This window comes from Eublepharis macularius, chromosome 5 (genome assembly GCF_028583425.1).
Source record: "Eublepharis macularius isolate TG4126 chromosome 5, MPM_Emac_v1.0, whole genome shotgun sequence".
Lineage (NCBI taxonomy): Eukaryota > Metazoa > Chordata > Lepidosauria > Squamata > Eublepharidae > Eublepharis > Eublepharis macularius.
The window spans coordinates 78,748,649-78,775,473 of record NC_072794.1 but is presented as its reverse complement, the minus strand read 5'-3'; the positions used below and the strand labels follow the sequence as shown (position 1 = coordinate 78,775,473).

At 40.3% G+C, this 26,825-nt stretch overlaps 1 protein-coding gene across 2 annotated transcripts in view; it reads left to right on the top strand.

Moving 5' to 3' along the window:
* NFIA (nuclear factor I A) overlaps positions 1-26,825 on the top strand; it is a 448,502-nt gene that overhangs the window by 358,272 nt on the left and 63,405 nt on the right. For both annotated transcript variants that reach the window (XM_054981696.1, XM_054981695.1), the window contains exon 7: positions 11,938-12,066. In XM_054981696.1, the coding sequence (XP_054837671.1) occupies positions 11,938-12,066 (129 nt within the window). The remainder of the gene's footprint in view (positions 1-11,937; positions 12,067-26,825) is intronic.

The following is a 26,825-nucleotide window of genomic DNA, read 5'->3' as shown; positions in this document are numbered from 1 at the left end:
GTCAGGGAGCTGAGGAGAGAGGGTGTGGTCAGATCCGCACAGACCAATCAGCTCCAGAGGAAAAGAAGAAGCGGGGGGAGAGAAGCAAAAAGAGGACAAAAGTCTTCACATTGGAATTTATCGGGCCAACTGCAAGTCAGCAGTGGGTTCAAAATAACTTTGCGGTCTGTTCGCAGGGGGGGAAATCAGGGATACCGCCGACTAAGACTGGCACTGCGTCACATGACTAACTTGCAAGTGTGAAACCTCTGCAAACATGGGACATGAAACAGGTGCAGAAACGCTGTAAAGTATGAGTGTAAAAAGTCTCATTGTCTTGTTTAAGTGTTCCTAGATCCCAAGGATCCCAAACTGGAGAATGAAGGTTCAGAGGCAGATGTCACCATAGACTTTTGCAATGTGGCTGCTTTTTCCGATCAAAGTCCATTCTGGCCCATATAACTGAGTTGTACGCTCCTGTCCTACAGAAAACTTGAAGACAATACCTGATATCCACTTCAAATGAGCATGTGTCACACCCCATTGTATCCCAGGTCATGCTGTCAAGTGGGGATGCCCAGGAACAACCTCAAGAAAGGCTACACTTCAGCTACCAGGAAGAGAGAAAGGCAAGACTGTGTCCCAAGGGCACCTAAAGAGTAGACAGGGGTGAAATTGCCTTACTAGCCTCCTCAGGGGTGACGGCTGCCCCAGTAGAGAACTCCTTGAAATAAAAGGCCTACTCAAGTGTATGCCAAGCAATCCAGGGAGTAGTTGTGGCAGAGGGAAGGAGAATAATAGGCCAAAAGAGGAAGAAGGAAAAGAGAAAAAACAGCTTGCTGACTAGAGTGGGAAATCAGACAGGTGGCAAGGGCTGTGGCCCTGTGGATCAGAACAGTGAGACAGGCAGTAGTCCTGGCTAGAGATGGGCACGAACAGAAAAAAAAAATGAACATGGTGTTTGTTGTTCATTGCCATCCACAAACAGGGACTCACGAACAACCACAAACATGGCCCTGTTCACGAACATGTTCGTGGTTGACTTTTCATAGGGGCCAGCAGGCTCTCCTCCAGCCATCATCCAAGTTTGGTCAAGATCCCTACTGCACCACTCCCAGAAACCTGACCTGACCAAATTTGGAGCTCCACACTTGGAAGGAAGACCTGCCTATCAAGCTAAATTGGGCGTAGATTGGGGTTTCCAGGGCAACAGCAGGAGTTCGTACAGAGTTCAGACAATCCCTGCCTAAGTTGCCAAGGGAATTGATTGCAGGTGGCAGACTGTCTGGCTTGACGAACAGCAACAAACTAGGCTTGCAATGGCCACCTGTTTGTTTAGAAGGGGGCCTCATTAACAGCTTGTTCTCGAACAGCAGATTGGGCTGTTCGTGGCTTTTTTTTGTTCGTATTGCTGTTCGTGCCCATCTCTAGTCCTGGCCAGGACAGCAGCAGGTTATTCTCTTGGGACCTATCTACCTCAAAGGCTAACCTTTTGTTAAGGGTGCAGTGCTAGAAGAATCCTAGACCTGGGAGCAGAAGGAAAGTCTGAACTGAAGCCAGTGGAGGCCGCAAGAAATAGATGGATCTGCAGGTTGTAATCTGGAATTTGAAATCAGATCTATGTTGTTGCAAACAAACTGTTCAATGAACAGAAGCTTTTCCCTGGTGTTAGGTTTGCCAGATGCCCAGTGGCATTGGATTTTGATTTATTTTTATCTTGATTAAATGTGATTAGTATTCAAATCCATTGCTATAATCTTGATGACTGCACTTTACCACTTTACACTTGAGCATTTGCTGGAGTTCTGAAAAACACCAGGCCAACAAAACACTCCACACCCGACAATAGCCCTGCAGAGAAGATTAGCACATCAAGCACCAATCCATATGCAAAAGAACCGCCTCAGGATACAGTGAAGCCTCCCGCCATTAGCATTCCACACCCTGGGAAACTCTTACAGAATGACTCAGCTCAACCCCACCCCTCCTGAGTAGATACAAATGACCTACATCTTTTCCACACTGTGACACTGAGAGATCTCTGTCTTTTGGTGCTACACCTCTGAAGATGCCAGCCACAGCTGCTGGCGAAACGTCAGGAACTACAATGCCAAGACCACGGCAATACAGCCCGGAAAACCCCCAACAACCATACTTATTGGATTGTTTTTGGTCTCCCTGGGGGTTTGCCTTCTTGGGTTAGTTGGTGCCCAGTGGTGGCAAGCAGACTCCTGGAAGCTTGCCCACGGCCTGCCAATCACTGTCATGGCCTTGAGCTAGTTACACATCATTTACCTCACAGGCAAGGGTGGATTGGCCATTAAGGCACTGGGTTACCCCCCAGTGGGCCAGTGACCTCCCCCCAACCTGGGTCAGTCCAGCCCTGTGACTAGAGTTGCCAGGTTGCCAGTTAAGAAAGGGAAGAAAGATGACCTGGGAAACTACAGGCTGGTCAGTCTGACTTCTGTTGCTGGAAAGATATTAGAGCAGATTTTAAAGGGATCAGTCTGTAAGCATCTGAAGAACTGCTTAGTGATCCAGGGAAGTCAACATGGTTTTGTTCCCAACAGATCTTGTCAGACCAACCTGGTTTCTTTCTTTGATAAAATGACGAGCTTATTTGATTGTGGGAACTCTGTCGACATGATTTAGCTGGATTTCAATAAAGCTTTTAATAAGGTTCTTCATGACATTATAATGGGAAAACTGGAAAACTGCAGACTAGACTATAGGGCAGTTTGGTGGATAGGGAACTGGTTAGAGGACCGCACCCAAAGAGTGGTGGTCAATGGCGTTTCATCAGATTGGAGGGAGGTGTCTAGTGGGGTGCCACGGGGCTCAGTTTTGGGCCCAGTACTTTTCAATATTTTTATCAGTGATCTAGATGAAGGGGTAAACTGGCTACTTATTAAATTTGCTGATGATACCAAATTGGGAGGAGTGGCAAACACCCAAGAAGATAGAGTTAAAATTCCACAAGACCTGAATACTCTGGAGAAGTGGGCGATTATGAACAGGATGCAATTCAACATAGATAAGTGCACAGTATTACATCTGGGACACAAAAATGTGAAGTACAAATACAGGATGGGGGATATACTACTGGGTAGTAATGTATGCGAAAGAGATCTTGGAGTAAGAGTGGACTGTAAACTAAATATGAGTGGAGTGTGATGCAGTAGCAAAAAAGGCAAACTCAGCCTTGGGTTGTATCAAAAGGGCCATTGCATCAAAATCGTAGGAGGTTATAGTCTTTCTCTATACTGCCTTGGTCAGGCTGCACCTGGAGTACTGTGTACAGTTCTGGAGGCCTCAATACAAAAAGGATGTGGACAAAACTTAGAGGGTGCAGAAGAGAGCACCAAGAACGATCAGGGGTCTGAAGACTGAGCCTTACGAGGAAAGACTGAGGGCCTTGGGAATGTTTAGTTTGGAGAAAAGGAGATTGAGGAGAGACATGATCGCTCACTTTAAATATTTGAAAGGCTGTCGTTTGGAGGAGGGCAAGGAGCTGTTCCAGTTGGCAGCAGAGGATAGAACTCAAAGCACTGGGATTAAATTACATGCAGAAAGCTACCGGCTGGATATTAGGAAAAACTTGTTCACGGTCAGAGTAGTTCAAAGGTGGAATCAGCTGCCTAGGGAGGTGGTGAGCTCCCCTTCACTGGCAGTTTTCAAGAAGAGGCTGGATGAATATTTGTCAGGGATGCTTTAGGCTCATCCTGCATTGAGCAGGGGGTTGGACTAGAAAGGTCTGTATGACCCCTTCGAACTCTGTGATGCTGTGTCCCCCTACCCCCTCCCCCGGCAGGCGATGTGGGACCCATTCTTACCTTTATCTTTTCCTTTTCGCTCCCATGCCCCGCAGCAGCCCAATTCAGGCTGAATTGGGCTTTTCTTGATATGTCTGTTTTAAAATATGGGGGTAACAAAGGCTGTAAATTGTAGTAGATTTGTTAAGATTATCAGTTTTCATATATAGTAGAAATCGCTATTGAAATCGTTTGAAGTCTTACGATCAGTGTGAGATAATGGCTACACTGTTTTGTTGCAAATCCATTCACTTGCTATTTAAAGAGAGAGATCCTAAGCAAGTCTACTCAGGATCCTACTCAAGTCTATTCAATAGGGCTTACTCCCAGGAAAATATTAGGATTTACACTCTTCATATTCAAATCCAAATGAGGATATCCAGGAATGAAATGCATTTGGTCACCAAGTTCAAAATTTTTATAATGTGGTTAAAAGGGTATGCAAATACTTTATCTAGTACTTTGTAAATGCTATTTGAATTTATGATTGTATCTTTTGCCTATCATGTTTTTTTCCATCTACGTTGTTGTGTTGTGATAGTTGCTATCACAGAAATTAAAGTTTGTTCAAAAATTTCTGATACCACATGTCAAATGACTTGTATAACTGAATAGATCAATGACTAGTGCATTAGCCTTGGATACTCCATTTTTCATTTTCATTGCAAAATGGGGAGTTTTTAATTGTTAAGTGATAATAACATCCAAGAAATGAGTGCAGGAAAAAATGAATGTATTTTTTTAAAAAGCAACCCAACTTTGTATTACATCTAGGTTAGAATTGCCACTAAACTACACCAACAAAGTGTCCACTTGTTGATTCACAGATCTTGGCTAAGTGAAAGAAGTTTTCCTTGGCAAATTACCATGTTTTTAACACTCCGTGGTTTAGAAACCCAAGCCAAAAATTCTTCTTAGTAACATACAGAATTCTGACTGTACTATGTAGCATAACCTACCTAACTGCTATGGTTATCTTCCATGACCCTGCTTTGTATGCCCCCCCATCTTTTGACGTTAGGCAGGTGGCAACACAAGAGAGGGACTCCTTGGTCATAGCACCAAAACTCTGGCGCTCTCTCCCAAAGGAGACTCATCTGTCCCCTTCTGCTACTGTCTTCTGCAAGCAAGTGAGGACTTTTTGGTTTTATCTGTTCTTCCCTCAGTGATCCCTGCTTCCTATTATGTTTTAATTGTTGTTTTTGTGGTTTTGTATGTATAATTTAACTTTGGTTTAAACAGTTTTGATTATGTGCTTTTGTTTGGTTTTAATGATTTTTAAGGTGTGTTTTATTATGCATATTTTAATCTGTTAGCCATCTTTGGTGGCCCCAATGAGGATGTAAATTTTGTAAATAAATAAATAACCAGGTTTCACTTTGCATTACGAAGTCAATGTATCTTTTTTGGGAAAAAAAATCTTGTAAAAGTATGTTTTGTTTAAATTATTTATGAGTGAGTTCCCATACTTGACAGTCTATGCTCCATTCCTTTGCTTCTTTGAACATGTTTCTGCTATTTACTCTTCATACTTATCAGTGCTCTTCATACGTATGTTGATATTAGCATATGTATGTTGACAATGTGTGTCTGTGTGTTGCAACTGACTTAGGTTTTCAAGGCAAGAGATTAACACAGGTAGTTTTCCATTGACTGCCTCTGTGTAGCAACCCTGGACTTTCTTGGTTGCCTCCCATCCAAGTACTAACCAGGGATGACCCTGCTTAGCTTCCAAGATGTAATGATATTGGGCTAGCCTGGGCTATCCAAGTTGGGGCAGTATTCAATAGTTAGCTTTTACTCCTATGACAAAATTGACAGTGTTATGTTGTGTAGATCAGATGCCTGTGTTAAGGTGGTCAAGTACTTCCGGAGTAAAACCTTGGGAATAAATGAAATTTATACATTATATGTGAAGTCAGAAAGAGGATGTAAATAGTATTATCACTAATCTGGAGGATTTACATTCTTTGAATATATAAACTTCTCTTAAATTCATGAAAATAGGAAAATTACTTTCCCTGGAGATACCGGGATGAAAATTGCTAGAATCTTCCTTCCTTTCCATTTCAGAGCTCCTATGATCAAATGATCTTGAACAATGACTAATAGAATAATAAATTAATTTCTAAAGAAAAATATGCTAGACAGAAATTTAGCAACCAACAAGGTTATGTTTGGATCTCTAACATCAAATAGGGAAGAATCTCCCCCTGAAAATTATTAACTGGCAAAAAAAATTAAAAGAGGTGAAATCCAATGATTCCTTAAAACAGTAAGAAAAGGACGTTCCAATATTTTATGAGACAAAGTGTCAATTTTACCCTGATCACAAGAACAGAATAAGGAATATGGTAAAATCTACCATTCAGGACTTAAGAGAGGTTAGCATTCAATCAAGCTAAGGCAAATCCCGGAACATAAGCTGGTTAAATATCTCATGTAGGATGGTAAGGACTGGGGAGGTAAGATACCAAAAACTTGGGTCAAGCAAACTCTATGACCCTGCATCACCATACTATTGTAATCAAGGTTGATAAGATAACACTTAACAGTAAACAGGGTCTCTATCTTATAGAGTCAAGATAGGTAGCCATGTTAGTCCGTCTGTAGCAGTAGAAAAGAGCAAGATCCAGTAGCACCTATAAGACTAACAAAATTTGTGGTAGGGTATGAGCTTTCATGAGCCACAATTCACTTCTTTTTCTGGTATCTGAAGCTAGAGATGGGCACGACCTGAATTACGATTTGAAAAAAACCCCAATAATGGCGTTTGCGCCATTGGGACCGAGCTGATCGGTTCTGTCCACGGCAACCGATCCAGCGGTCGGGTGGGGCGCTTGCTCGGGTCTTGATCGGATCGATCGGTTTCTGTTCGGGATTGCAGACACTCTGGCACCAGCCATCTATTCCCGGGGAAATGGAGCTCTGGGGAAATGGAGCTAGGGGAATGCCTGAGCTGTTTCCCCTCCTTCTGTCACCCTGGAAACACGAATTGAAGGCCAGCTTTCCTTGATCAGCAGGGCTTTCTTCCAACCATGGAGCAGCCAGCAACATGCCTGTCTTGTCACCATTTGGGAGAAGAGAGGGGAGGGCGGGGGAAAGGGTGTTCTTCTGTAGCCATGGGCACTCGAATCTCATCCCTGCAAAGCCTGAGAGGCAGCTCTTACGGCCAAACACAGCCCTCTTGCGTTGCAGACCCAGGCTTATTGTGAGTGAAAAGGTGGCTTCCTAAGAAAAATATAAGCAAAGTGATTGGGAGAGGAATGGGTTAAGAGAGAGAGAAGCAGAAGCTATTTTGCGCTCCTCCTGAGTTAATTCAGTGCCGTTGAAAGAGTTAAGAAGAGATCTCTTCTCAGTGTTAACTCTTTCAAAAAACCCTTGCTTTGAGAGCAGCCATTAAGCTGTTTTGCGCTCCTCTCCTAGTTCGTTCAGTGCTGAAAGAGTTAACTGAAAAGAGATATCTCTCTCCTCCTCCTGGCTTCTCAGCCCAGTGCCTGCTTTTTGCAAGAAGTTGGTATGTGATTTGATGTTTCATTTGTGTTTTTCCTGTTTAAAAAACCATAGGATCCGTGAGGATCCATGTGGATCCTGGTTTTACTTTCTTCCTGTTTAAAGCCCGAGGAATGGCTTCTATCCCTGCTTTTTTTTAAAAGCTGGCTGAAACTTGTTGACGGGGTGTCTCTCTCTCTCTCTCTCTCTATTTGGAGAGGCAGGGGTGGGTTAAAAATGTTTTCCCTCTCTGCTCTAAGTGTGTGTGTGTGTGAGAAAACTCCGGGTTAAAAACTTCCCCCACCTCTGCTCTTAAGTGCGTGCGCATGTGTGTGTGTGAGAAAACATCCCCTCCCTGAGGGGACGCGGCTCGTCGCTGGGTTAAAAACTTTTCCCCCATCTGCTCTAAGTGGGGGGGGGCGCCCCTCCAATCCCAGATCCCAGATCAGAAACGGGACTTGATCGGAGTGAATCGGAGATCTGGGGTCATCACCAGCGTGGATCCACGAACAGCTTGATCAGTATTTGGGGGGGGATCGTGCCCATGTCTATCTGAAGCTCCTACCCTACCACGAAAGCTCATATCCTACCACATCATATCCTACCATTTTCTTGTTTATTTTGGTAAAGATAAATGCTTTTTGGCTATGTAACTGATATTTCTATTGGCAAATATAAGAAGGTACAGAATTTTACATTATTTCACCGTTTCAGTGACCGATACAATATGATGCTTGAAATTAACTTGCATTGGATTAACTTGCATTGGAGGTTTGCGAACTGCAGTCTTTTGAAAGGTCTTCCTATGACGCTTCACTATCCATACCATTGCTCCAATAACCATAGGCACTGAAATGCTAAAGATTCCATCTATAATTGCATAATAGGCAGATGGATGGGATGCATCATTTGCTTTGCATTTAGGAAAATGCTACATAGGGGAACATTCAGAAGGCTTGATTTTAGAAAAAGTACACCAGTTTCTTCTAAGAACAATAATATTTGAGCACTTAAAGATCTCTATTTTCTGATATTCACTCTTTGCATCTTAAAGGTTAACATTGTAATCCTAAACATAGTTACACAATTCTAAACCTTTTGAAGTTAACAGCTTTTAGAAAGTGTAAATCCATTTAGGATTGCACAGTTGTAGCATCATGGGCTAAGATGTTCTAGCCCATGAAAACCTGTCACGCAATAATTTTCTTTTTGTTTTTGCTGTGCAAACTGATGTAGCTATTGCTGTGGGATATAATAGTGTTTATTAACCCAGAATAACCTATAGAAGGATGTTTACTATCATTCATCCATGTTAGGTTTTCTGCTTTAAACATAACTGTACATTGAAAGATTGGGCAAAGCCTACAACTCCTTGATTACATAAAGAATTTTTATAGTAATGGGTACCTAAATTGAACTAAAAATATTGTACACATACTGTTGTCCCATGAAGCCCATCATTTTAGTGTTATTTGTTTGTTTCTTCCGTCTACAGCGAGAGACTTAATAGTAGAAAAGTGGCATAATTATTTAAATCCATAGAGGCCATCCAAACTGATTCCCCAGAGTAGTCTGCATTTATAACAACAATAACAATAACATTCAATTTATATACCACCCTTCAGGATGACTTAACACCCATTCAGAGCAGTTTACAAAGTATGTTCTTATTATCCCCACAACAAAACGCCCTGTGAGGTGGGTGGGGCTGAGAGAGCTAGAAGCTGTGACTGACCTAAGGTCACCCAGCTGGCTTCAAGTGGAGGAGTGAGGAATCAAACCCGGTTCTCCAGATTAGAGTCCCACGCTCTTAACCACTATACCAAGGTTCTAAAATAACGCCTGCTCCCATGCAATCATGTCAGGGCATTAGATTTTAAAACTTCCTCAGATACAAAAATTGCTAGAACAAACTGTACAAACTCTGTGGGATAATAGGCTAGTGTCTGACCCTTCGGATATGGCTGTAGTGATTATAGGCACCCATACCACCCATTCTATAGCTTCTTCTTTTATTTATTTATTTATTTATTTAATGTCATTTATAGTCCACCTTTCTCACTGAGACTCAAAGTGCATTACACAGTATGAGATTAGTACAATCAGTATCAAGTACGTTTCAATACAGTATCAAGGACATTTCCATAAAAAATGCCATAGGATAAATAGTTACAAGTTTTAAAAGACATAGCATTAGCAAGAATCCAATACAGAGTAGAAAAAATACTGAAGCAGAACATAATCAATTTGAGGACTAACATTAGACAACATGGAGCACTGGTGGTATATAGGAATACATATTTAAAGCAGAAGATAATATGTAAGGCAATATAGTGATGAAGTCTATGGTCCCTAACTCATTAGCAAAGCATCTTCCCTACAATACAGCCCTCCCATTTAAGTAAAAAGCCTTTTTGAATAGTTCAGTTTTGCATCGTTTACGAAAAGCCAGGAGAGTAGGGGCTCTTCTGACTTCCTCAGGCAGGTCATTCCACAGGATAGGGGCCACTACAGAGAAAGCCCGTATACAGGCTGACTTCACCTGTGTGCAGCCTGGCACCTGCAGGAGACCCTGTTCAGATGAGCAAAGCTGCCATGGTGTCCATTATATAGTATTCGTTATGTTAACAGAAAGGTTTTATAGGGCCAGAACAATGGAAGAAAGTGTTTTCCTGCACCAGTGGTAGAGACTTGTATATAATCCTGTGCTCCATTACAGAGCACTAGAGCCTGGAATAAACTTACTGATCATGTAATTTCATCCTTCATGCATCCAAGCAGCACAAATGTCTTTCTTTCAAGATTTTCTAACAGATTGATGTTCAGAGATGTTGGATACTCAATATGCTAATCCCATCCATGAGTTCTGTATCTGGTAGTTACTACTAAAGTATTCCTAACACTGCTGGCTGCTTAACTTGGTGAAAGCTAAGACAGCCAAACTAATTACACTACAGTTGTCCACTTTTCAAAAAAAAATGTACGAAAATTGAAGGGTGTATACTAGAAATACACAGGATATATCAGGGATATCAAACAAATGTGGAATAAAAGAGAGTTTGGGTTTTATTCTCTAATTGCAAAAATTGACATTACTGGTAGCCTCAAAGATAACATCACCTGGCTGTTACCATTTCAGAAGAACTAGATTTATTTGGCTTATTCCTATAACTTTTATTTTTGCACGCAGGCTATGTTCATATTTTTTCTAACCCATTTAGAGAATGTTTCAGTTCTGTTACTCAAACCAAATACCACACTAATGCACCATAATGATAATGATAATGATAAAAACAACATTTGATTTATATACCGCCCTTTAGGACAACTTAATGCCCACTCAGAGCAGTTTACAAAGCATGCCATTATTATCCCCACAACAAAACACCCTGTGAGGTGGGTGGGGCTGAGAGAGCTCCAGAGAGCCATGACTAGCCGAAGGTCACCTTATATAAAACATTATATAAATAATGCTTTGTAGCATCTAACTTGCCCACTGTTCCTTTCCCTTCTTAAAGGACCCTATGCTTTTATAAAATAGCAGCTAGTTCCATATCTGCTTCAGTCACCATTCCTTTTGAACATTCAAATCAAAAGCCTTTCTTCATAACAATGAAGAAGCAGTCATGTATTGGAATCTAATGGGTGCAATGATGTCCATTTAATTACTTTCTTGAAAGGGGAACAAGGGTTATAAATTGTACAAAATGCATCCTTGTTAAATACAATTTAAAATGTACATTTAATGTGTCCAAGAGAGTCTAAACTTTTAAATACTTTTAGTATTTAATAAATATCATTTATACAAACATTTGAAAGGTCATCTCTCTCCAGTTAAATTACAGTGACGCTGTAAGATAAACTATATTACAATCCCTGTGTTACAGTTAGGGTTGCCAGGTTCCTTTACCCTCTGGGTGGGAGGTGGAAGAACTGGCACTCACCAATGTCCTGTGCTCCCGGGGCTACACGATGACAGGTTCTACACAACCTTTCTGCCACTGAGTTTACCTCCAATAGAACCTCGAAGGAGACAGCAACTCAAAAGTTCATTCATGCAGTGACATATGGAACTCCTCGATGCTTTGTCTACTTATTACCAGCCATTCCTTGTTGTTGTTATTATCATTGCTCCTCAGTCTCATTCACAGACATTAACAGAAGCAGTGATCTTGGCAATAAGATAAAGGGCTGTTCTTGCAGTCTAATCTCAGAGGTCTAAATTTCTGAACTTCTCCTTAGCATATTTAATCTCCATAGAGAGAGCTCAGGGTAAATCTCTTAAAGATGCATCTTTAGATCTCTTAAAGATGCAAGAATATGTCTTCTACATTTTCTAGAGGAGGATAGACTGTACAGGATACAGTTTAATAACATAAAAATAGTAATAACAAGTCAACAAATTGCTTCAAAACTCAGGCTTTACAAGAGAAGCATGGCTGTGTTTTAATATGGATTCATTTAAGCAACTATGGTCACCCTTTACCCCCAAAGACAATCATAAATAAAAGCGAGCCTTCAAGCTTGCTGCTGTATTGAATTTAATTTGTCCTTTAAGTTTATCTGTCTGTTTTGCACCCACAATGCATAGGCTGTTGTTCCATGACCTAGCATTATTAAATTGCACTTATGACTTATCAATCATTCTTGCCAGGAATGCCATCACCAACTACATTAAAGAAGTCAGAGAAGTCTGGTTTCAGCAGTCCCTCGCCTTCGCAGACCTCCTCCCTTGGAACAGCATTCACACAGCATCATCGACCTGTCATTACAGGACCGAGAGGTGAGGCTCTGCCCAAAGACAGTAGTTGTTTGGTAAATTAACCATGGTGTCCCTAGCCATCAGGTTGTGTATTAGGAAAGAGAGAGTTGCTGCCTGAGCAGGAAAAGGGAAAGTTGCTCATTTAGCCTGAGTATTTAAATATGAGTTTGCATTGCCAAGTATTTTCAGGGAGGAAGGTGGCTGCTTTTCAAATATTTTAATATTTTTGGTTGTAAAATAGATATGGTCAATTCATTGTGTTTGGTTTACCAAAGATCCCTCCATTTTATTGCTATATCTCTTTGATTGTTCAACAGTACTGGTTTTACATTGTGTACCATTTTTTGTTTAATGTTTAGGTTTAATTGGACCAGAGAACCTGGCCTCATTAGCATTCTCTTTTCAACTTGTAAATGGCTTATTGTAGTCTATTGATTTTCAGCACAAAGGCTATTCTACTCTCCCCTCTATCAAAGTCAGAGGGAGGCCAGAGTTTGACCGCGGCTGGTGGGAAAGAAGGACCAACCTGATCTGACAGTGCAGTTGTACGCACAGCATCATGGGTGGTCAGGAAAGACCATAAGGGCCAGCCTCTGTGCTGCCCAGTCCTCTTTTATCCCATGAAGCAAGCCCATCTTAGTTTTCATGGGCCAAGAAATTGTTTGGTAAATTTCCAAATTTTAGTCAAAATATTAAAATTCAACTTGATTAATTTTCAGAAGATATGCTGAGAAGATCATGTATGTGATTTGAAGGAAGAAAAATCACAGTCACTTGCTTTCTTAGATGCTTAAAATCCATTTTTTCTCCCAGGGATTTTAAATATTCTTTCATGTCTGCTTAGTAATATACACAAGAAGTTTTCCACTCTTACCTTTCTTTAATAAAATAATACACAATGGATACTTGTGACAGAATTATATTTGGTCCTGTGGTATACGAATTAAGTATAAATGGCTTACTTTGCATTAATACGTGGATAGGAGAAGATGCTCAGACTTTATTCATTCATTTCATTTCATTTATTGGATTTGTAGTCCGCTCTCCCTGAGAAACAGGCTCTGAGTGTATAACATACAGATTAAAATAGTACAATATACAATAATAAGTAAAATGTATAACAATATAAACAATTATAAACTGGTAGCAGATTCCACAACCCTCTTTCAGTAGCGATTATAGTACAGTCCTGCACATAATCATAATAGGTCCAGGAGACAGATGGCAACAGCAGCAAAAGGCAGAGATTGGGAGAGGGAGAATACTTCCCTTCCCAGTGGGAGGCCAAAGAGGAGGCCCGCTTGCCTCAGCCACCAAATGCCTGGCAGAACATCTCTGTCTTGCAGGCCCTGCAGAATGATAATAGATCCTGCTGGGCCCGAGTTGTTTCAGACAGAGAGTTCTACCAGGTTGGGGCTGGGGCCAACAAGGCCGGGGCTCTGGTCAAGGCAAGACAAACCTCCTTAGGGACAGGGACCATCAGTAAGTGTTTTCCTACTGAGCGAAGTGCTCTCCAAGGAATATAGAGTGAGAGGCAGTCCTACAGGTATGTTGGGCCCAGCCCGCTAAGGGCTTTAAAGGTCAACACAAAAACTTTGAACCTGATCTGGAACTCCATTGGGAGCCAGTGAGGCTGGCGCAACACAGGTATCACGTGACCAGAATGGAGTCCTGGTCAAAAAATGTGCCACTATGTTCAGGACCAGTTGCAACTTCCGGAGCAGACCCAAGGTCAGCCCAGCGTAGAGCGAATTACAGTAATCCAACCTGGAGGTGATTGTTGCATGGATCATTGTCTCTAGGTTGCGGGGAGAGAGGTAGGGGGCAAGCTGCCTGACCTGGCGAAGATAATAGAACGCTGATCTGGCAACCTCCATGATCTGAGCCTCCATCAATAAAGAGGCATCTAAGACCACACCCAGGCTCCATACCAACAAAGCAGGCACAAGAGGCACCCCCTTGAAGGATAGGAGCTACATCTCCGCACCTGACAGCCCACGACTCAGATACAGGACCTCCTTCTTTATTGGATTCAGTTTCAGCCAGCTCTGCTTTAACCATCCAGTCATGGCCTCCAAAGCCCCAGCCAGATTGTCTGGGGCAGCATCTGGCAGGCCGTCCATCAACAGATAAAGTTAGGTGTCATCCGCATATTGACAGCAAACCCACCTAAAACTATTGACCAGCTGGGCAAGGGTATGTTAAATAACTTTATTTTCCTTAAAAGTTTTACTGTATTCTTAATTTTACCACCAAAATCCAGGGAGCTGCCTTAGTTATAGCATTGATGAATAAGGTCTGAGCACTGTAAAACTTTCCTGAGTGCCTTGAATAGTTTGATTATACAAGCATACTAGAATTATTCAATCGGGGATGGAGGGACTGGATAGAATTATTTGCTGCTAATCACATAACCAATTGCTGGGAGGCAAACATGCATTTTAAAAACAATCCTTGACAATAGGTGATAATAGCAAAGCATTCATAGTGTCAGAGTTATATCAGCAGTATATTCAGCTGTGCACCAGCTGACTCTTAAGTCTTTCCTTGAAACTGAGGGATAGCACAGTTCTGTCTTAGGCTTTGCCTGATGTAGCTGTACTAGCATATTGTATTTTATTAACCAAAAGAGTATGTTGTACAGACCTAGAAGATGGGGGGATGCCCAAGTTTACTTCACTTGTGTCTTCACATTATATGATGAGAATGTTGCTTCTCGGGGATCTTACGGCATTGCATTATTACAGGACATTAGTAACTCCACTTTTCACATGCTTCCAATTCTTCTAAGACTTCTGCTGTCTCCATGATGACAGCCTATTACAGCCCCCCCCCCAAACAGTACCCTGCTTCAAAGCAAAGGGGCATAGTGTCCAAAACAGCTGAAACTTGATGGCCAGTACCCTATCCTTTGCAGTAAACTATAGTATTGGTCTTTTGTATGTACAGAGGAGGCTTCTTGGTTAATGGGATTTATTCAGTAGCATATCCCATGAGTCTTCTTTTTTGGTTCTTTGGTTTAAAAAGCAGCATGTTGTGTCCCTATAACAAAAGGTAGAATGTTATTCAGAAGTGCTTATAGAATATATAAAGTAAAAGGACCCCTTTGAGAGCAATAATTTTTAAAGTTCTTTAGTCCAGTGGATGATTGCATTGTTCAGTCTCAATTTAAACACTTTACTGGTCAAGAAATATAGCTATCTTTTATTATATTCCACCCCTGGAATTCTATTAAGTGAAGGTTACCATCTGCTTATTCTTGTGTTGGTCGGTTTAGACTTGACTCTTTGTTTACTTTGCCTGAAGGACCCAATTCAGGAAGTGACAGCAAGGCACAGTCCATGTGGCTGTTCTATGGAGGCAAGCAAAACTGTCTTGTGAATTTCAACAATAATTTTGGCTCAAGGAAAGTTACTTCATTTGGGCACCTGCACTTCTTGCTTGCCTGGTTTCCTAAGACCTCATAAACTTTCTCTCTGACAATCAACTTGGTTTTTAAATGCTCAATACAGGTGCTGGGACATGTTCTCAGTTCAAGTTAGCATACATCTTAGAGGATAGCCTTTTCTACATGCTCCACTTGTTCCTGATTTTCCTAGCAGTTGATGCACAAGCTCTAGAATTAGTTTGGGTAAAGTTCTTCCTAACATCTGCCCTCCCTCTGCATTTTAACAGTTGTCAGTTCAGTTTATTTCTTCCTCACATGCCCCCAAAAATCAGGATTTTCAAGCAAGGGTGCTGTCATTATCAATGACATCACAGCACCCTTCTTTTTATTTTAAGCATATGCTTAAAATAAAAATCCCTCCCAATGGATTTTTGCATTTTTTTAAAAAAAATCAATTTCATAACATAGCAACCGAATGTTGTAATAATAGATGCAGCAGGTACTCTGAACCTCCAGCTTTCATTTTAAAATAAGTAATAAGTCTCTAGCCCCTCCCATTGCAAAGATACGCCTTTTCCTTATATCTCCACAATGGAGAAGGCTAGAGACTTACATCTGAAAAAAATGAAAGCTAGGATTCAGAGAACCTGCTGTGTCTATTATTACAATGTGATGAAATTTACAATTAAAAAAGGATTGAAAGCAAATCCAGGAGGAGAAAGGAAGGTGTGGGGGTGGGGAGTGGTTTGCCTAGGATGAATGACCAGTCTTCCCAAAAGTGGGTGGGAGTGAGCAGGACAAACACGACAGAAAGAAATATTCCGCACAAGAAACAAAGGTGACTCAGAATCAGCTTTTTAAAAAAGATTGAGGTACAAGTAGTCTCAAAAGAAAAATCAGAGAACAACAAAAAAATTAGAAGTGCAAACTAAAGGCAGAAAATGCATACAGAAATCAAAGTATAAATTGAAGCTGTATGGGGCCAGAACCGATGAAGAGCCTCATGCAGAAAAGCCCACGGTTTGAAAAAAAAAAAGATTTTGAGATGTTCAGTGTATCAGTGGTCACACATGGATATTATCTTCAGGAATACAATACAGAATGCTTGCTTCATATTTTGGCAGATAATAGAGGGAGAGAGGGATATTTCCCACCAAGAGAAACCAAGCCTAAGTTGTGTTTGTATTTCACATATCTCTTCTCCACCTGGTTCACCCTTTCCTGTTCTTTTTTCTTCTGTCCCTTTCCCCTTTCTTTCAATCTCAGGTATTGAAATTTAGATTGTAACCAACGTGGGTCAGAGTTAATCAATAAAACAATATAGGTATTCCTGGCATATTAATAAACAAATTATGAGGCCTGTAAGTTTAGCCTGAAAGGTTACAGATGGTTGATATGTATATATGAAAACACTTTCTATGAACGTTTTTGAGGTCTGTACAAAATTACTTGGCAATCCAGCATTTTCAGATTTCTTGCCCTAGCTTTGCACTTCACTGTGTGCCTTTTGTTTGCAAAGCTCCAGATGCATGAACAAGGCTCCACAATAGGATCTTAAAACTGCAAAGAATTTTGCTGAATGAAACAGCAGGAAAGCCACCATTATTACAGAAAGGAGCGAGGCAAAGACCTCTGCAAACACCTGTGTTGTAAAGAACCGCATGTGGAAATCTCAGCCTATAAGCTGTGCTGCTGTGGGTACTCATCACAGCAGTGATGTAGATGTCTGAAAATGGTCTGGCTGGCAAAAGTTAGATGGCTAAATGTACCAATCCTGTGCTTCGGTTATTACTTCTACTGTGCTTTCAGCAGAAGAGACATGTCACAAGAGTCTGAATTAGAAGGGGGTGATTATTGTTTTTCTAAATCTCACATCTTTCACACACATTGCATATTTTTGCAAATTCCTTCTTCCCCCGACAGATTCCCCCCAGTTTGCTCCCCATTGATGTTAGCAAAAGCCCCTTGATCCCTAGGACCAGAATGTCAGGGGGTTTAGTGGATTTCAGTGGTCGTACCTTTATTCTTCTATTCTTCTAAGTTCCATAGGCTAGAAAAGAGCAGACTGTATACTGGATGGGAATAGTAGACCTGCTATGAAGATGAAAGGGGAATAAAGCATGAATTTCCTTCTTGCCCTGACATCTATCAAATAATGGCATGAGCCAAATAAAACATAATTCAACTGTGTATCAGTTCAGCTAGTTAATTAATTAATTAAAATATTGATTAATTATTTAAATAACTGCTTTATGTCACTATTTATTTGAAATAAGCAGAACAGTTTTGAGAGTAGATGTGCTAGGCATCCACCATGGAAACCTTCTGGCTCCAAACCTGGCAAGCATTTTCACCTGTTGTATTTATCCCAGCCGGCACCACTGTGTGCTGCAGGGTCCTGAGCTTCATCCACCTCCCCTGGTGAGCCACAAAGCTCACTCCCAAGTTGGCAAGATGCTGCTCAGCCCCCAGGGAATTCCTTCACGGTACCCCCCTCCCAGCTGCAAAGCAATGTGTTGGCTGGTTCCAGACACACACCCATCAATATGATACCTCAGGGAGCTTGCAGATTACCCCTAACTTACCAGAGCAACCCACGCTATTTCTGCCAACTAGTTGTGGCCTAATCAGTTTTTAACCAGGTCAGTTTAGATGCCCACCCCTGGGAAACAGCACAGAGCCAGTGAAAAAAGGTCTGGGGCCTGGAATGTCTCTCCTCCAACAAATGTCCTGTAGGAGTGGTATCTGTTGCAGTCAGAACAAAAAACTTTAAAAAAGTGCAACCAGACAGTTCACAATGTTGCTCTATATTCTAAGGCTTATGAAAACTACTACCCAAGATTAGTAGTTTAATTAGGTTTAATTAGGTAATGGCTACATTCACTGTTCAAATATACAGTATCTGCATCTCACCATGTAACCAAGAGGCTTGCATATGGTTAACTCTAGAACTAAACAGAAGTCAGGAACCATGTAATTAAAACTGTACCTTTATTGGATTTTAAAGAGTTGCCCTGTGATATAGGAAATATTTAAAGGAGTAGCTTATTTAGCTGATTTGTATGTAAGCAAACAGATTTGAAGAGTTCTACCCTAAATTAACTATAAGACCACCCACTGAGATTGCCTCGTAAAGGATCCTGATTGCTCAGCTTTGTTATGCACAACCATTCAATAAATGCTAGATAAATGCATAACTAAAAGCTCTATTACACTAATAATTTGTACAAAGAAAGATGTGTGGGACCCCATGCTGGGTTAATTTGTCATCCCTCCAGCAAACTTCTAAAGAAGGCCTTTTTAGTGAGGAATTGTATTGATACACTGTTCCACTGAGGACACATTAGAGCAACAAGGTGACTTGCAGTGCAGTCCTCCTAAGTAAAGTTACTCTGTCTGAGCCCATTAATTTCAGTGCACTTAGATTGGAGTAACTCTGTTCAGGACTGCACCGTTGGTCGCTTAATCTCTTAAAAGAGGCGAAAAAATTCCCTGAGGGGAAAGTGCCAGGAAGTAGAATGAAATGACGAATAAAGTGGACCTAGATTTAAAGTTAGTCTGAGAAAAGATACTTGAATCAAACCATAAAAAAATAAGGGACAATAAGAGCAGGAGAGGAATTTTTGAGCAAGTTAATAAGATTTCATGTATATCTCATGTATAACATAAAAACTGAATACTCTTAGTCCTCAATATTTAGCCTGCTATCTTGTTGATTACATACCTTTCATTCCTTTTCTTTGATGTGTCCATGAAGTTAAAACTATATGCTTTGAGCAGGGCCATGAACAGTTGTAAAAAAAATCAAAATCAAATTTTATTATTACGGTCATAGACCAGCAAGCAAGATACAATACATAGTAAAACTTATGGGTAAATAAAACAGCAGGACATCAAAACAGTATAGTAAAATGACACATTTAAAATTATTTTATAACCCAATACTACGTAAAATTTAATCCAGCAGAAATACAAAATTAGGAGAACTCCCTTTAGTTAGTAATGTAATGTTTCCTGCTCTTCATTGCCAACCATCCGAATTGGCAGAAGTGACATCATCACGTAGCGCTGGGAGTGTGCGCAAGAGGGGTAGAACTAGGGTTGCCAGGGTTGCCCTGGGCGCCAGCAACCCTAGATCCGGCCCTGATACAAGTAAAGGCATTATATAGACTTTTCTGATCTGATTGTACATTTTACACTCAAAAATAACATGTTCTAAGGATTCTATTTCCCATCAGCACAGGGGCACAGGCGTTTTTCTATTGGAATTCTTTTGTATCTGCCTTCAATTACAGCGGAGGGCAAAGCATCCCATCGCATTAACGTGAAGGCTCTCCTGAGTTCCTGATTTGCCAAGTTGTAAAGATAAGTAACTACCGTGGCTTCCCCCGGTAAATACTAGAAAAAAAGGAGCGAGAGAAAAAAAGTCCCGCCCAGGGGAGAGTAATAATAGTTGATAGTCAGAAAGACCAAAGAATCATGTATTGAATTATATCATACACTAACAATACAATGTTCAATGTGTAAGCGACAAGCTTATTTCCTTTAACAGTGTATAATTATAACAACATTAATAAATATGTTTACAACTGACTGTCTATCAATTCATAAATATAATCAAGCAAGATAAGCAAGAGTCCCACTCTTGAAGTTCCAGGGGTGTAAATGCAAATAGTAACCAAGTAAGTCTCTGAGGTTATGTCACTTTAAGTGGTTGCGTCTTTTCTTGTCTTTTTAGCTGGAGGTACGGAGAAGATGGAAATGGCAACAAGGGGAAGATGGAAGTCCCAAGAAGATGCCTTCTTGGGACATCTTCTTGGGACTTCCGTCTTCCCCTTGTTGCATTTCCATCTTTTCCGTACCTCCAGCTAAAAAGACAAGAAAAGACGCAACCACTTAAAGTGACATAACCTCAGAGACTTACTTGGTTACTATTTGCATTTACACCCCTGGAACTTCAAGAGTGGGACTCTTGCTTGTTGATTATATTTATGAATTGATAGACAGTCAGTTGTAAACATATTTATTAATGTTGTTATAATTATACACTGTTAAAGGAAATAAGCTTGTCGCTTACACATTGAACATTGTATTGATAGTGTATGATTTAATTCAATACATGATTCTTTGGTCTTTCTGACTATCAACTATTATTACTCTCCCCTGGGCGGGACTTTTTTTCTCTCGCTTCTTTTTTGCAAGGTGTAAAGATAAGGCATACGTGTTAATCTGTTAATGGTATCTGAATCAAAATGAAACTTTTTGATTCAGTTTATGTCATGTTGCCTCTCATCCTTGAGTATTCGCTGCTTAATGAGTCTTTTTGCGTGATCGTAGCCCATACTAAGCAATAGTTGTTGTGATAGACTGTAAGAGGCTAATTTCCTATCTAACATTCTGGACCAAGATGGAGTACTAGGGTCAGTTAACAGTAAACTGATAAGGCCTTTGGGAAAGAAAATTAGCTTTAACCAGTGTAATATTGCCACAATCCATAATCTGACCTCCACAGTTGTCAGACCTGTGTTGAGTCAGATTGCGGCGTTTGTGACACTGGCGGGGACCTGAAATATTCCTCTCAGGAATTTTGTTTGTCTTGTTTCCAATGGGGAACAGTTAGATTTAATACTGAGCAATGCACCATATGTAAATTGGGGTAGAGATTTCGCGTTGAATAATCTGAGCGCAGCTGTCAGGCATCTGCCTCCTTTCATCCAAAAAAATGTCTGGATTGCTCCAGCAGACCTTTGAGCACACGAGGCAACATGGGCAATGTGAGCATTGCTTGACCCTGTTGCCTGAAAGACCATGCCCAGATATTTGAAGCATTGAACTTGTTCTATGCAGACTGAATTCAGGAACCATGTATGAATTCTAGGTCTTTGAGCAAAGACCATTATTTTTGTTTTAACAAAGTTAAGCTCTAAGTTATTGTCCTGGCAGTAATGCATGAGAGAATGCATAACTCTCCTTAGGCCAATAGGGGTGCTGGAGAGAACTACTGCATCGTCTGCATAGAGGAGTACGGGAATATGTCGAACAGTAGTATTTTATACTGAATCAAATGAATTGAATCAAAGGGTTGCCGTTGGAGATCAACTATCTCCAGAATGGGAACTATCCACAGGGTGCAATCTTATTTCCCATGTTATTCAACCTCTACATAAAGCCTTTAGGAGAACTCATTCATAGCAATGGAGTTGAATGTCATCAGTATGCAGATGACACGCACTATCCAGGTCCCCACAAGATGCAGTAGAAATATTAGATCGCTGCCTGACAGCCGTAGTGAAATGGTTGAAAACAACAAATTGAAATTGAACCCAGACAAAACTTAAGTGATGCTTATTAAGAAGCCAGAGATATTGAAGGACATTGTGCTCCCCTCTTTCGAGGGAGTTCATCTGACCCTTGCAGATTCAGTTAAGAGCCATGGGGTTAAACTGGATCCAGCATTATTACTAAAAAACAAGTTAAGGTAGTGGCAAAAAATGCTTTTTACAACCTCACTCTAGCCAGGAAGATGGCTTCTTATCTTGACACAGCTGAACTAGCCACTTGGATCCATGCTATGGTAACATCAAGGCTTGACTATTGTAATGCTCTATACATAGGTCTTCCATCAAAGTTAACTAGGAGGCTCCAATTAGTGCAAAAAGCTACAGCTCGACTGTTATCAGGAGTGAGCAGGAGCATGAACATCACTCCCATCCTGCAGTCACTCCATTGGCTATCCATCAGGTACTGTGCTCAGTTCAAGGTATTGGTTATTATATACAAAGTTCTTCATGGCTTTGGTCTGGTATACCCACAGGACCACCTCCCTCCCTATGTTCCTCCACAGCAGCTTTGCTCATCTGAACAGGGTCTCCTGCAGGTGCCAGGCTGCACAAGGGTGAAGTCAACAACAGCCCGTACACGGGCTTTCTCCGTGATTACCCCTACCCTGTGGAACGGCCTGCCTGAGGAGGTCAAGACAGCCCCCACTCTCCTGGCTTTCCGTAAATGATGCAAAACCAAACTATTCAAAAAGGCTTTTTACTCAAATGGGTGGGCTATATTGTAGGGATGGGGTCTCAGATGCTTCGCTAATGAGTTAGGGACCATAGACTTCATCACTATATTGCCTTACATATTATCTGTCGCTTTAAATATGTACTTCTATGTACCACCTGTGCTCCATGTTGTCTAATGTTAGTCTTAGAATTGATTATGTTCTGTTTCAGTATTTTTTCTACTCTGTATTGGATTCTTGCTAATACTATGTCTTTTAAACTTGTATCTATTTACCCTATGGAATTGTTTATAGAAATGTCCTTGATACTGTATTGAAATGTACTTGATACTGATTGTACTAATCTCATACTGTGTAATCCACCTTGAGTCTCAGTGAGAAAGGCGGACTATAAATAACATAAGTCAAATAAAATAAAAATTTCTATTATGCTAACTTTTCTACCGTCTTGAGACACATACTCCAAAGTACAGTATTATTTTTAAATCCAAAAGCCATGTTTAAGCATCACAGCTCAATATTTCCAACCTCTCAAATTGACAGTACCATAAATCACGTTAAAGTTAAGTGAATTACTGTACCATAGAATTGTAGCCTTAACAGTGTTTATGTAGTATCAGCTTACCCTCTACAGAATGGAAGCAAGGAGAAGCACTGATATTAGAAATGGGGACAAAAAGTCCTAATAACTGAACGGCAATATATCATTCCAGACTCATTGGTTCCATTAACATGCACTTTTTAGTATCAAAATAGAACTATAATTGCACTCATGACAAATGGGACATTATCATAGCAGAAAACAGGATTTACATTTTTATTTCAAATATATTATCTGTACTTAATTACAAGGGGACCAGTAATTTTGGTCAGTTTTATGTTATGCCCCTAATTTAGAATTAATCTATTTTAAAAATGGCTCAGGCAACCTAAAGCTTGATTCAGATGTAGTGCCACACCATTATGATGCAGGAATAAACAGTGGGTATGTGTGCTCCCCTGTTCTTCCTACCATCATGTATCTCAGTTCCTTTTTGTTTTGCCTGTAATTCATATTTAAATACTATGTCAGGCCAAGTCTTAATCCAGGTAGGTTTCTCCATTGACCAGAAAGGGGGAAAATGCAGTTGTTTTAAAAACTGCAGAATTGTGTGTGCAAAATTGTATTTAAATTCATATAGATAAGATTAAACCAGTTTGCAGTATGTAGGTTCAGTTTTGTTTGGAGTTTTTTAGAAAAATTAATCCAATTTAGAAGACTGCAGAAGAGGCTTTCATCATACAAGTTGTAAACTTATTCCCCTTTCAGTCAGTGGCAAAACTCCCATTGATTTTAACAGAGCTGGATTACACTCCAAATCTTTAATTTTTAAAACTGTTTGTTCAGACTTCTGTTCTCTACCTCTTGTGTTATGTTATATATAGAAGTTCAAGTTCCCTTCAGTCCTGGCCTTTTGCCAGCTTTCCTTATTAAAAAGTCACTCTTCTTATTTCTGATAAACACAGCTGTTGCATAGCGTTTGAAAGCATTTCATATCAGCCAGCATGGTGGCTTAGCCAATTAGCACTTTAATATGGTCATTTTGGAAAACAAGCTTGATGGCAGTACAAAGAATGGGACATATCTTGCATAATCTGAACTGGCACTTGCATCCCTTTAATGTTATGAGAGTTTACAGATCACAGTGAATTTAGGCATCTCAAAAGGATTGAAAGGAAGAATTTAAGGGAACAAACTACAACTTTCCACATAAATGGCTTTTAACAAATACTTTCCCAATTGTAATGAAGCCAATTAGGTCTGTTTAAAAGACACAGCCAATGGAATACTCTCTTGAGTCGTTGTAAGTAAACTGTTCTTAGGAAGAGCTTGTTAGAAAACATAGGTATTTATCTGTACAGCAGTATGATATACCTATAAAGCCAGCAAAGATTCTCTTAAGACAGAAATTATGAAGCTCACTGGGTGACTTTGGGCCACAATCTCCCAGGGTTTCTATGAGGATAAAATGGGGAGGAAGAAGCATGCACACTGCTCTGAGCTCCTAGGAGGAAGGATGGGATAAAAGCCCTAAATGGACTGGGACCAGCATACCTAAGGGACCGTCTCTCCCTGTATGTGTCCCAGAGAGCACTTCGTTCAGCCAGAAAACATCTACTGATGGTCCCTGGCCCTAGGGAGGCTCGGCTGGCCTCTACCAGGGCCAGGGCCTTTTCGGTCCTGGCCCCAACCTGGTGGAACTCTCTGACTGAGGATACTTGGGCCCGCCAGGATCTTGTATCATTTAGGCAGGCCTGTAAGACAGAGATGTTCCGCCAGGCATATGGTAGAGGCTAATTTTAGCCCATCAATGCCGAGCCTTCCACTGGTCTCCCTCTACAAGGGGTATGGAGAGTCCACTCACGCTGGTTGCTCCGAAAGGGGTACAGTATTTTATCTGTTTTTATTATTGATTTTGTATTTTAATCAATGTTGTGCCTCGCCCTGAGCCCTTTTGTGGGGAGGGCAGGTTAAAAATAAAATAAAATAAAATAAAATAAAATAAAATAAAATAAAATAAAATAAATAATAATAATAAATAAGCCATAAAACAAGCCTCTAGCCATACAAGCTTCCCCCTGTATGTCATTCTCCACAGTTTATCGTAACCAATGATGGACATTGGTAACGATCCCAACCTTTACTATACACAAAGTAGCATGTCAGAAAATAATTACACTATATTTTTAGTAATATAATCAAGGAACCATATAATAGAAAACCTGGTAATTTATGCTAGGGCATTTTAGAGCCAAATAGACCTAAAATAATCTCAAGTTAATTTGAACAGATAATGAGTTGTTTTTATCTTTTGCAAATCTTTAGATTTTAGGTTGTATATATTTCAGAAAAATGCTTTATTTATTGATGAGTCTAATCCCTTAGTACCAGCTCTCTTTTGGAAACATGTTTAATGACATATGGCTTAGCTACCCTTATACCACAAATGATTAAAACCTGTATCTAGTCATGCTATTCAGCTAACGGTCAAAAATTGTCAGTTATTTGGTCTTGATGAAGTGGCAACTTACCTTTATTTCATTATGGTGAGGGAGGCCTGTCGTTGCTGTATGAAAGTCAAGGGCAAACCCAGTAGCATAACAGAGTTCCTCCTGTGAGTCAGCAGCTCTCACTGCAAACAGGAACAGGATCAACAACAGTCATCACTGACAAAGTTTACTTCAAATGTTATTTCTAAAGTCCATTCATTTTTATGATTTGCATAATTATCAAACCTGTCTGTGACTGTTATTCTAAAGCCATTGTTTGAATAGAGTTGATGTTTTAAAGATACTTAAGTATTATTTAACAGTATTTGTCAAATCAAATATTTATTTATTTATTAAAATGTTTTTCCTGCTATTAATGGGGGCAGGGTATACACAAAGGTATCTTATGAATTATTCTTTCAACAGAAAAATATAATGCAGTAAATTGCAGCAAACATAATAGGTAGTTCTCCTGTTCAAGCTACATTGAAAAGGATAGAATCTGTAAAGGAACACAGTGGTATCATCCATTATACATTCACTTGGCCATGTCACAAAAGGAAATAGTGGAGACCTGTGTTTGTTTTGAGACTGTAGAATGCACTTGCCCTTTTGTCGCAAATTGATTGTCATTGTCAGAATTAATAGCTTACAGAGTAACCAGACTAAAAGTCAGGACCTGGTGTTTTTGCTTGACTAACATGCAGATTGCTAATCATAGTCTAGTTCCTGTTTGTGAGATGAAGGATCATACATCAAGACAGAAATGTTGTAGATACAGAAAGAAAAAAGAAAATGGTCATAGGTAGGCTAGTTGTAGTAGACCCCACCCTCTCCAGGCTCTACCCACCAGGAATTTCCCAACCCAGAGTTGGCAACCCTAGCTATAATAGTATAGCCGTTCTTTCCCAAGCTTTTAAATTCTTTATAAATTCTTCTTTCAAAAATGTTTTGTTAATGCAGAAATACATACAATCCAACTAGCCTGTAATGAATATCAGTAAGAGGAAGATTTTTGTTTAATTATGCTCCCTCTTACAAAGTCAATGAGATGACAGTGACCTCATTTTTCTCTCTTTATTCAGTTTTGGGACAATCTGTATACAGTGTTCTTTGTAGACTACTGAAGTATTTCAGTCCTAATGCAATATACTCTTGATTATTCATAGCTTTTTTCAAAGTAGTCCTTTGTGGTTTACAAGTGTGGTAGATGAGCCATAAAAGTTTAATGCTGCTGGCCAAGGGAAGATGACTGTGTGCTTTAGAAATAAACCATAATACGAAAAAGAGGCTAAACCACAATATGAAAAAGAAAACCATTGGGCTTTCGTACCAGTACGATGGGAC